The sequence below is a fragment of the Lolium perenne genome, chromosome 1 (genome assembly GCF_019359855.2).
Source record: "Lolium perenne isolate Kyuss_39 chromosome 1, Kyuss_2.0, whole genome shotgun sequence".
Classification (NCBI taxonomy): Eukaryota; Viridiplantae; Streptophyta; class Magnoliopsida; order Poales; family Poaceae; genus Lolium; species Lolium perenne.
Window position 1 is genome coordinate 178,837,557 of NC_067244.2, and position 11,171 is coordinate 178,848,727.

At 44.3% G+C, this 11,171-nt stretch overlaps 1 protein-coding gene across 1 annotated transcript; it reads right to left on the reverse strand.

Annotated features, from left to right (window-relative positions):
• Positions 1-3,325: 3,325 nt before the first annotated feature.
• Positions 3,326-9,383, reverse strand: LOC127314252 (uncharacterized). Its single transcript, XM_051344706.1, has 9 exons — positions 9,180-9,383; positions 8,356-8,557; positions 8,120-8,233; positions 6,870-7,663; positions 5,649-5,822; positions 5,433-5,549; positions 4,877-5,056; positions 4,578-4,624; positions 3,326-3,957 (listed from the first exon to the last, which is right to left on the reverse strand). The coding sequence occupies exons 1-9, from the start codon at positions 9,228-9,230 to the stop codon at positions 3,609-3,611; spliced, it is 2,028 nt and encodes a 675-aa protein (XP_051200666.1). The 5' UTR covers positions 9,231-9,383; the 3' UTR covers positions 3,326-3,608.
• Positions 9,384-11,171: the final 1,788 nt, after the last annotated feature.

Here is an 11,171-nt window from a genome sequence, read left to right on the forward strand (position 1 = left end):
TGCGTAGACATCAAGATTCTCCAATAAGAAAAAGATAGAAAAAGGAAAGGTGAGAGGCGGCCACATTTTGGGTCGGCAGGTCTGATGTGGCCGCGTAAGGGCATCTCCAGCGGCGCGACGCAAACGGACGTTGAGTGATCGTTTGTGTCCGGCGTGACCGGAAATGCGTCTAGCACCACCTCCAGCGGAGCGACGCAAAGTGACCGGGCCGTCCGCGGAGACGCAAACCTGGCCCAAATATGCGCCAGGTTTGCGTCTCCGCGGACGCTCGGCGGTCGCGAAAAGTGTCCGCTCGCGTCTGGCGGACGTTTTGTCTGGCCCACCAGGCAGTGACGTCGTGTCGATGCGTCTTCTCCGCCAGTACTGGCACCGAGGCGTCGCTTCGGCAGTCTGCAGCCGCGTCGCGTGGCGCGCGGCCGTCGCCTACCTCTGCGCACGTAGTAATGGCGATGCCACGCGTGGCGCGGCCGTCGCCCTGCCTCCGACCTATATAAACAGGGGCGCGAGCTAGCATCTCATTCTCATCTCCTCCCCGCTAAACCCTAGCCGCCGCTTCCGCTCAGCCTCCACCAGATCCACCATGAGCAGCACCGGACGCGGCCGGGCTGCTTCCGCTCAGCCTCCACCTTCACCTCCCACTCCACCTCCCCCGGCCTCTTCGAGCTCCGAGGAGCTCGACTTCGACGACAGCACAGGCGACCTCCTCGACCCGGTCAGGGACGCCAAGGACTTGGCACTCGCGGCAGGAAGCAGAGGAGGAGATGGCGGGCCATGCGGCGTTGGACGCCGAGCTGGAGCAGCGCAGGCTGGCCGCCGCCGCGACCGCAGAGGACTCCGACTCCGAGATATCTTGGTCTTTCGATGACCCTGATGCGCCTACGCTGGAGGAGAGGGAGGCAGAGCAGAGGGCTATCGTCGAGTCGTTCGAGACATTTGATACGCGTACAGCACGCGTCCGTTGGGAACCCCAAGAGGAAGGTGTGATGCTTACAGCGGCAAGTTTTCCCTCAGTAAGAAACCAAGGTTTATCGAACCAGTAGGAGCCAAGAAGCACGTTGAAGGTTGATGGCGGCGGAGTGTAGTGCGGCGCAACACCAGGGATTCCGGCGCCAACGTGGAACCTGCACAACACAACCAAATTACTTTGCCCCAACGTGACAGTGAGGTTGTCAATCTCACCGGCTTGCTGTAACAAAGGATTAGATGTATAGTGTGGATGATGATGTTTGCAGAAAACAGTAGAACGAGTATTGCAGTAGATTGTATTCGATGTAAAAGAATGGATCGGGGTCCACAGTTCACTAGTGGTGTCTCTCCCATAAGATAAATAGCATGTTGGGTGAACAAATTACAGTTGGGCAATTGACAAATAAAGAGGGCATGAAATGCACATACATGTTATGATGAGTAGTGTGAGATTTAATTGGGCATTACGACAAAGTACATAGACCGCTATCCAGCATGCATCTATGCCTAAAAAGTCCACCTTCAGGTTATCATCTGAACCCCCTCCAGTATTAAGTTACAAACAACAGACAATTGCATTAAGTATGGTGCGTAATGTAATCAACGAATATATCCTTAGACATAGCATTGATGTTTTATCCCTAGTGGCAACAGCACATCCACAACCTTAGAACTTTCCGTCACTGTCCCAGATTTAATGGAGGCATGAACCCACTATCGAGCATAAATACTCCATCTTGGAGTTACAAGCAAAAACTTGGCCAGAGCCTCTACTAGCAACGGAGAGCATGCAAGATCATAAACAACACATAGATGATAGATTGATAATCAACATAACATAGCATTCATTATTCATCGGATCCCAACAAACGCAACATGTAGCATTACAAATAGATGATCTTGATCATGTTAGGCAGCTCACAAGATCCAACAATGATAGCACAATTAGGAGAAGACGACCATCTAGCTACTGCTATGGACCCATAGTCCAGGGGTGAACTACGCACACATCACTCCGGAGGCGACCATGGCGGTGAAGAGTCCTCCGGGAGATGATTCCCCTCTCCGGCAGGGTGCCGGAGGCGATCTCCTGAATCCCCCGAGATGGGATTGGCGGCGGCGGCGTCTCTGGAAGGTTTTCCGTATCGTGGCTCTCGGTACTGGAGTTATTATCGACGAAGGCTTAAGTAGGCGGAAGGGTAGGTCAGGGGCGCCACGAGGGGCCCACACAACAGGCCGGCGTGGCCAGGGCTTGGGCCGCGCCGCCCTAGTGTGGCGTCGCCTCGTCGCCCCACTTCGTATCTCCCCCGGTGTTCTGGAAGCTTCGTGGAAAAATAAGATCCTGGGCGTTGATTTCGTCCAATTCCGAGAATATTTCCTTACTAGGATTTCTGAAACCAAAAACAGCAGAAAACAACAACTGGCTCTTTGGCATCTCGTTAATAGGTTAGTGCCGGAAAATGCATAAATATGACATAAAGTATGTATAAAACATGTAGGTATCATCAATAAAGTAGCATGGAACATAAGAAATTATCGATACGTTGGAGACGTATCAACATTCAAGGACGACGCCGCGAGCGCGAGGCTGGAGCAGCAGTGCCTGCAAGAGGACGCGGCGGCGCACCGAGCCATAGCAGCTGCACGGGAGGCGGCGGAGAAGCAGGCGATGGAGCGACGCACGACGGTGCCGGTCCGTCAGAAAGCAAGTAGTCTAGTCTTCTAGATCTACATTGTATAGTTATGCATTAAAATGTATTAATATCTATATTTTTAAATGCGTTCAAACCTAAAACTGGGTCGGCGCAAATGGACACTCGGACAAAATATGTAAAATATGTCCGCGGGACAACACAAACGGACGCTCGCAACCACTTTTGGGCGTCCGAAATGCGCCGCTGGAGATGCCCTAAGAGAATCTCCAACGCTTCTGCCTATTTGAAAATCAACTTCTTCATTGTTTGCCCCTCTCGAAGACGCAGAAGCTATAGCGGTGCCTGGAGCAGTGCACCTTGAACTTGACGGCGTCCTTGGTCCTCTTGATCCGCACCGACCGCAAACATCTTTGGAGCCCTTCCCCCGTTCCTCCCGTTGCAATTCCTACCGACCGTCGTCGCCGAGAATACTTGAGGTACCTCTACACCCAATGGATTCGCCCCGCCGCTAGAGCCAGCAAAGTCAGACGCTTGAGGAAAAAAGGAATCCTTTCATATTTGATCTCCCTCCTCGTTGGGTTCTAACTGGTGGAACGCAAAGGAAGGAAGGCGGGGACTCACGGAGGAAGGAAGGCAGCCAGCGAGGGAGGGGCGGCGCGGGCAACGAGAAGTCTGTTGTTTGTTGGGAAAAAAGCATAAGGGCGTTTTGCAAGAAGGATAGCATTCATTAATTCGTACCAGATGGGAGTATTATAAGCTGAAAGCACGGTATATATACATATCATGTCAGCGCAATTTGAACTTATCTCAAATAATGCTGCCATGGCTTCACAAAAAGGTCATGCCAGTCTGACGAGTGCCAGAATCGTTAAAGGCTGCTAAATTTGCTCCAAAACAAAGGCCGATCGACAGTTTATTAAATGACTATTATCCCTGATTTGCTATTTATTGAGATCCTCAGGCAATCCGGCCAATCTTCGGGCATCCTCAGTTCAGAATCTCCCAGCCATCCTCGTTGGAACCCCTGTGCTTGCTATCGTCTTCAACCACCCAACTTGCACTTTCATTATCGCAGCCATCTAGCATTTCAACCATTCTCTCGTCCACGGCCGGGTCTTCAACACCTGGCCTTGCACCTTCAGCGACTGTATGTTTATCTCTAGACTCAACTGCTTCAATAGTCCTATCTGACGAACTCCCACTCTTGTGAAGTGAAGAATGCAGCGAAGAAGAGAGGCTTGAAATTGTTGATCGCTGCAACTTGCTCCATGATAGGCGCTCATCCACTATTCGCTTCAGTTGCGATACATCCTCACAGATAACAGCAATCTCACCTCTGCCAAAGGACAATAATAAGAATTACAATACTTCATGGAGTTTAATATCCTCAATATAAATAATTTAAATTAGCTGGCTGGTACTTCAGAAAGTGTCTGAACAGTTACAAACATCAAGTAGATAGCAAAACATACGTAGGACTATACGATGTTTTAGACATTGGTACAGTTCCAATATGTTTGACAGATTTTTTTGTACTGATATGTTCGTAACATAATTTTGTGAAAATATTTTACATGAAAAATTAAATGGCCCATTTTCACCAAACCAACTTAGATAGCTCTTTTGTATATTAGTTGTTCACATAGGGAAGTTTGACAGCACTCTCACATCATTTAATTCTGAACAGAGGTATTGCACAAGAATTATCTCATTTACCTGGAACTGGAAATAATACTACACATATTTCATAACCAAACTACAAGTATGATTTCAACTTTTAAATTCGTAGAGGTATTGTGATCATCTTCTGAAGATGATAAACTCATACAAGATCATGAACAATCAATTATAGTTCATTTGAGATTTAATTGTGTAGTAAAATAAGCTATAGCCCAATCTATTGCTGAATGAAACAGTTCAGTGGTGCTGAAGTAGCAATTCAAAATGAGGACTTACTGCAGTGTATCCACAATTCGACCCCGCTCAACCAAGAAATCCTTCAGCTGTTCATCCAAATAATACAACCCAACATCAACAATTAAAATCGAACAAAGATTATTCTTCTAGCAGTACTAAAAACAAGACATGGATGAACTCCAAAAGAACAAAATTAGCCATTATCCACAAAATAATATTAGAATTGACAGTCAGTAGCGAACAGATAGCAACAAAATAATATTAGAATTGACAGTCAGTAGCGAACAAGAAAATAACACAGAAACAACAGCAAGAATATAAAGGCTGCACGTTTAAACCTTCAAGTTCTCCTCAGCTTCTTTCTGCAACTTTCTTGATTCTTCAACGATGGAATTCATCTCCTTTTCCTGTTTGCTAAGCAGTGCCTGAGCAGAAGCTTCCTTTTTAACCTTCTCCTTCTCAGCCGCTTCATATTCCAGTTGTGCAGCAGCCAATCTTTCCTCAAGAGTTTGCCGTATCTAGATAGATTAAATTTGCAGATCATGTTTAGCTTTAGATCAAAGTTAATAATTCAAATAAACTTTTAACTCGATGTATCCAATATAAACTATAAATTCATTTAGATTAAGAGAAACTACATTTCGTAATAAAAAATTGTGAGCAGCTATGTTTTGTTATAAAATTAATTTTATGTAACAATAAACCGACCAACTAATACAACCAAGACATGACTGACCATCATTTCGACCTACTGTTAGGAAGCTTAGTCCATGGAGGAAAAAGTTTCTAACATCAAAGAATTAACATGATGCCAACAATAATAACAAAGTAACACATATTCATTTCCTTCAAGTTTTCATGCAGGATGGTAACTCCAAAGCATTGAGATACTACCTCTTCAATTACATCTAGATAATTATTCCTCTCTTCTGACAGCCTCTGAAGTCGAGATTGGAGCTCCCGTGCCTCCGTGGTCAAAATAGATCTCTCACCGTAAACCTCACCAGCATGCTGTATGTAACAAAAAAGATCAGATTGCTTCAGGCTAGGCAACTCAATGAGTTACCTCTTCTATAAAATAATCAATCATCAGGGGATAAAAGGGCAAACCATATCGTTTGCTTCTTTTGCATGATTCAACATCTCTTTGAGCTCCTCAACTTTGGTGAGGATGCTTGCACCGGAAGTAGATGATTCACGCTTGGCCACTTCAGCCTTTTCTTCAAGAAGTTCTACATCCTCTATCATCTTTGTAACCAGCTGAAGTGAGGGCAACAGATCGTTCTGCAGTATGCCATAGCACAAGAATAAGTGTCCAACTTCAATAGTGATCGACGAAGCAGCCATTATAACAGGGTGATTTTACCACTTGAATAAACCAGTGTTCACAATTTTCTAAAATGCAGATTGTATTCTATACAGAAAAGTAACATATAAACCATGGTTGATTCAGTTTGTTGGACAGAAGCGTTCAGGCAAATCCAGGATAATTTTAGCTCCACAGAAACTACGGAGCTATTAAACCTTTCAAAATGTGAAATGAATGTATGCAGAACGCAGTTGCATCAAGTCAGCCCAGGATGAATCAAAGTGGCTCCTTGGACCAGAATCTATTGAACCGCACCATAAATAGTGTGTTTTTAGAAAGGGGAATTTTCTGCGCAAGTTTGTTATGTTAGAGCAAGCACAGGAAAATGGCCAATACGCAAGTATCACTGCCATGACCCAAATTGATTTTAATCAACCTAGTAGAGCCTGAACTGACTAGTTTCTGCAGGCAGTCAGCTAGTGCCAAATGCGCATTTTCAGACTAGATCTACTACTCTACCATAGCTTCAAGATATGCAGCCAAATATCCAATCGCTTCTTTATATAGAGCAGAATAAGTATGGTCATGACATTCTTCTAGGTCGTTTTTTTTCCAATAAGCCCATTCAAGTAGTTCACTAATGTTACTTTTAGCAAGATCCTTCTTTCACTTCATTTCAGTGTGCATCAAACATGATGAAGACTTGTGCCTCTAAAGCGTACATTGAGTCTTCCTAAAAAAAAAATTTGTGTCCAATCTGCCATTTTAATCCATAATTAACACACAATACAAAAATGGTATCATTTTCTTTTACTTATTCTTAGTAAACAAGTCATGACTTAGGGTAAATGTTAAGTGTCATGCAACTTTTTCAAGATAATATAAGTGGGAATACAAAATAAGAGAAAAGTGTGCACACCAAATAAGTGTAATCCACACACATGCAAGCACATGGAAGTTAGTGTGCCCATGACAAGTGTTCCAAAAAAGGTCAGCGCATAGAGTTTCTGTGAATGGAGTACCTTCTTGTTTTTGGCATCGGCAATGGAATCCTCAAGTGACTCAATACTAACAGACTGGCTTGAATGAGTTGAAGCCATCGAGACGAAGTGATTAGAATTGAGATCAGGAATCAGATCACTTTGAGAAGACAAGAATGTGTCGCCATGCTCAATTATATCTCCTGGCTGTTGTGTGTTGTAATCAATGTTGGCACTGTTTTCATCCTTCTGTACTAAGAGTGCAGAAGACCCAATAAATGATTCTCGGATGTCTGGTATAGGAAAATCCAGAGCAGATGCAAAAGCATCTTTTTCAATAGAGAGTAACTCAGGTGAGAATTCACTGTTGGGAACAGGAGCAGAAGTGTTGTAACCCACTTCCAAATAATTACAAGGAAACTTCAAAGAACTATCCAGGGAAATATAATCCCCAGCTGGGACTGCAATGTCCAAATCTTGCTCTTGGACTTGTGCAACATTAAGATCTATGCTGTCATTCCCATTTTTCCGCATGAGTGGTTGAACAATATATTCACTTGATAGAGATCCGCCATTTCCAACTCCACTGTCTGAATGATCTAAGTTACTCGTGTAACAAGATTCCAAATGATCTTCAAGGGTCAGATCACGCGGCTTATCATTAACTTCAAGGGCAGAATAGAAAGGTAAATCTAGTTGCTTGCTCATCACTTGGAATGATGGAGTCACATCTATTTCACCCACTACATTTTCTTGCATGTCAGTTATGATCTCTGTAGAAGATGTGCATCGTGCAGAATCAACACTTCCATTAGCTTCATCCCGCACATTATACCCTGATTTGACAGTACATTCATTAGCATAAATTCAGAATACAGAAAAGGTAATACCAGAGAGTATTATCACAGCGAAAATACTCTTGCAATTACTGAAGATAAGGAGTGTTCAGATTAGCACTAAAGTGAAACAGACGTGAGCTCAATTAGTAAGATAGAAATTTAAAGCAAACATAAGAAAGACCATGACACAGCCTTGAATGATTCTTCACTTAACACTAAAACATTTAGATTCCAAACATTCACTGCTACATCACCCAAATCACCAAGTGCTACACTGGGTTAGCTTTGAGCTCACAGCCTTATACTAAAACCAGAAGATCCAGTCACCACTATCCCAACACAACACTAGCAACTACTCATGCACACTCTTCAGCTAAATCTATTTTACAGTAAGGATAAAATATATATGTCAATAGAGGATGGCTAGCCCATAATCTCAATATCTATACTTACCAGCAGATGATGAACTTCCCACCTCACGCACAGAATGATTAGCGGATAAATTTCTGACAAGGTCATCCACAATTACCCCAGGTCCATGATGGAGGCTAGAGGTCCCGATTGAACCTGTCATACATAGCATAGTTTAGTCAAGGACGACTACCACCATGGAATAATTATCTTTATGGTCCTATATTGCAACAGACTTCGGCATATAGTGACCAGCCAGTCTCAATATTTACACTTACCAGCAGATGATGAACTTCCTGTTTCACGCGCACCATGAGCAGAAAAATTTCTGACTAGGTCGTCATTAAAAATGACGGATTCATGGTCAACGCTAGAAATTCCAACTGAAGATGGCATGACTTCATCAAGGACAGCAACCACGGCGGAATCAGCATCATTATGGTGCTCTATTGCAACAGCCTTCAGCATTCGAGGATCAACCTGCAGAAAGGGGCACAGAATAACAATTACTACTTTGACAGAAGACCTGTACCACACATACCCTGCATGGCAGATTACCCAAGCGCATAACCCTAAGGCCCTGTTTGGCACAATTTTATTAGCTGGGATCATAGGGGTAATCACCACAAGTACTTGGTGAAACCCCTACTTTCACCCAATACTCTCCTCCCATCACAATCCCTGGATAACACTAGGTCAGGGTAGTGGACTTGGCATACACCAGCATCTCATGTTTTTGTGAGGATTACTGGGGTTCAACCTGGTTCGATAACGGTGTACAGGTATTTGCGGGATAGACCGGTATTATCCCTTGTAATCCCTTCTAAAAGGAAGAATCAAAACTTTTGTTTACAGAAAAGAAAAAACCTGATCTAATAGTACTCTAGTTTCCGCAGGCAACAAATATCACACCCCGCGTCAAGGCAATCATCCTAGACTGTCCCATCACGTATCAATCCGTAGACAAATCTCTTCTGGGAGAGAAATTCAGAAGAACCCAGACACTCGCTAGCCAGAAAAAATAAATTCGCACCATCTACCCCCTTCTCCTCCGAGAAGCACAAGTAGATTCATGCGAGGCAGGAAGGGGAACCGATCGTACCTGAGGGAAGAGCTCGCAAAGCGAGCGGAAGACGGTCATGTGGTCGCCCATCTCCGAAACCTAGAAGAGGCCGCGGAATCAGGACCGGCGACGAATTACTGGGATCCGGCGACGGAGGTGTGGTTCCGGCGGCGCGTAGGAAAGAGAGATTAGGGTTTGCAGTGCTGCTCCTTGATCGCGCGAGGGGATGAGTGAAGAAGGACGAAGATGAGGAGGCCGCATTAAGACTGGCTCTCCTCAGGGAGGGGTGGGATTTTACCGTTTGGCCATCGGTCACGTTTTACGTTTAGGCCCTCTATGTACCTTCTTTTCGGAACAGATATTAGACATATAGGATACGTTTTTGCAGTTTTCACCCTACCTTGCAATCGACACCCAAATTTGGATCAAGGTGTCGTGTCATCTCACTGTTCACGTTGATGAGCAACAATCCCTCGATTGTTGCCTCGCCCTACATCGGCAACATCGACTTCTCGAATGTTAGATTCTGAAGCAATGTCACGATAAGATGATCCAGTTGTTTCAAGAAGGTGCATGAAGGTCTAGAGGGGCGAGAAGAAGAAAAATGAGGAAGGAGAAAGGCCAACAAACCAATGGAACGCTTAATGTTGGAAGCAGAAGATCACTTTTGATAGACCCGGGGCAATAGGCCTAGGATCTTGACCACGAACAATTCTTTCTTTGAAAGTCAGGTTGATCCAGTGGCCTATGATTATCGTGCGTATGAAAGTGGCACTACAAGGCACAACACATGATACAACAAGTATGTACTTTGAGGTCTCACAAAAAATCATATACATGGGGCACCGAAGGTACCCATGAGAAATTCGTTGAGGCTAGACAAGAAAAACTTTGACAAAAAGTTGATGACCGTCATAGAAAAGACATGCGAAGAAATCTATATGAGATTGTTAAAGATCTTGGGAGAAATGATCTCAGGAGAAATCTCAATTTAATATACCGAGTACTACCACATAGCTATAAAATTTGGTCGTTTGGTTTAGGTACTAAAATGGATCTATGGGAAAGCTTAAAGCAAACCTCTCCCAAACCCTCGTTGATGCCGCCTCATAGCCATCTCGTTCCCCACTCCTTTGGCCACCAGTGTGGTCGCCGGACCAGAAGAGTGGGGACCCATCATGTTCTTTGTTTTTCAGGTGTGTTTTCCTTTGGATTTTTTCTCCCTAGCGACATCGAAGAGGTGATGGCAACGGCAACACGTTGGAATGAGGTCTCCCGGGCCTCTCCCTACCTCGAGGGCATCCGGTTCGATAGTAACAAAGGTCCTGTGAGAGTTTGTGTCGTCAAATCAGCTGATGTGCTAATCAGGGGAAACAATTGATTGGTTAGTGGCATGACAACCTCGACCTCTTGTTTGTCGTGCTTTGCGACATGTCTAGTTTCTACAACCCTGAAGGTTTGCAAGCCTATGTTGTGTCATGTGCTGGTTCATTCGGCGACTACTAGATCTTGTTATCCGTGGTGAGAGACTATTGCGGTTTTCAAAGGCTTGTATGGCAAGAACGTTTGCACGCCTCCATATCAGTGTATTTTCAAACCCGTCAAAAACAAGCGAAAGAAGAAGACGAGTATGTGCAATTTTGTTTTTTGATATTCTTTTTATGCCTTGTTGTATGTCGTCTTTAGTGTCTTCTGTTTTCCTGAATGAATTTCAGATAACATGATGGGTTTTTCAAGAGAAATTTATTGAACTGGTTTGGTTTGCTTAAGGGGCTGGTTATGATTCCAACAAAACAAGTGGGGGCAGCTGTACAATTCAAGGAAACCGAAGAAGGTGACGGATGTGTGAACACAAAGAGGCGAATCATATCTTAGCCACGAAGGAAGTACAACAAACAATAATAAATGTGGTTGACTCGTCCAATTCATCGTTGGCACCTGTACATGCAAATGCAAAAAAGTTTTCGAGATTAATTCCGTAGAAACAACACGAAATTCAGATCAGTTTTTTTCAATGCCGACATAGGCAGC

Coding starts and splice junctions, on each gene's coding strand:
- LOC127314252 (XM_051344706.1), bottom strand. CDS start 9,230: ATGGGCGACCACATGACCGTCTTCCGCTCGCTTTGCGAGCTCTTCCCT. Junction 8,558..9,179: donor TTTGCGAGCTCTTCCCTCAG/GTACGATCGGTT, acceptor CCCTTTCTGCAG/GTTGATCCTCGAATGCTGAA. Junction 8,234..8,355: donor AGGAAGTTCATCATCTGCTG/GTAAGTGTAAAT, acceptor TATGTATGACAG/GTTCAATCGGGACCTCTAGC.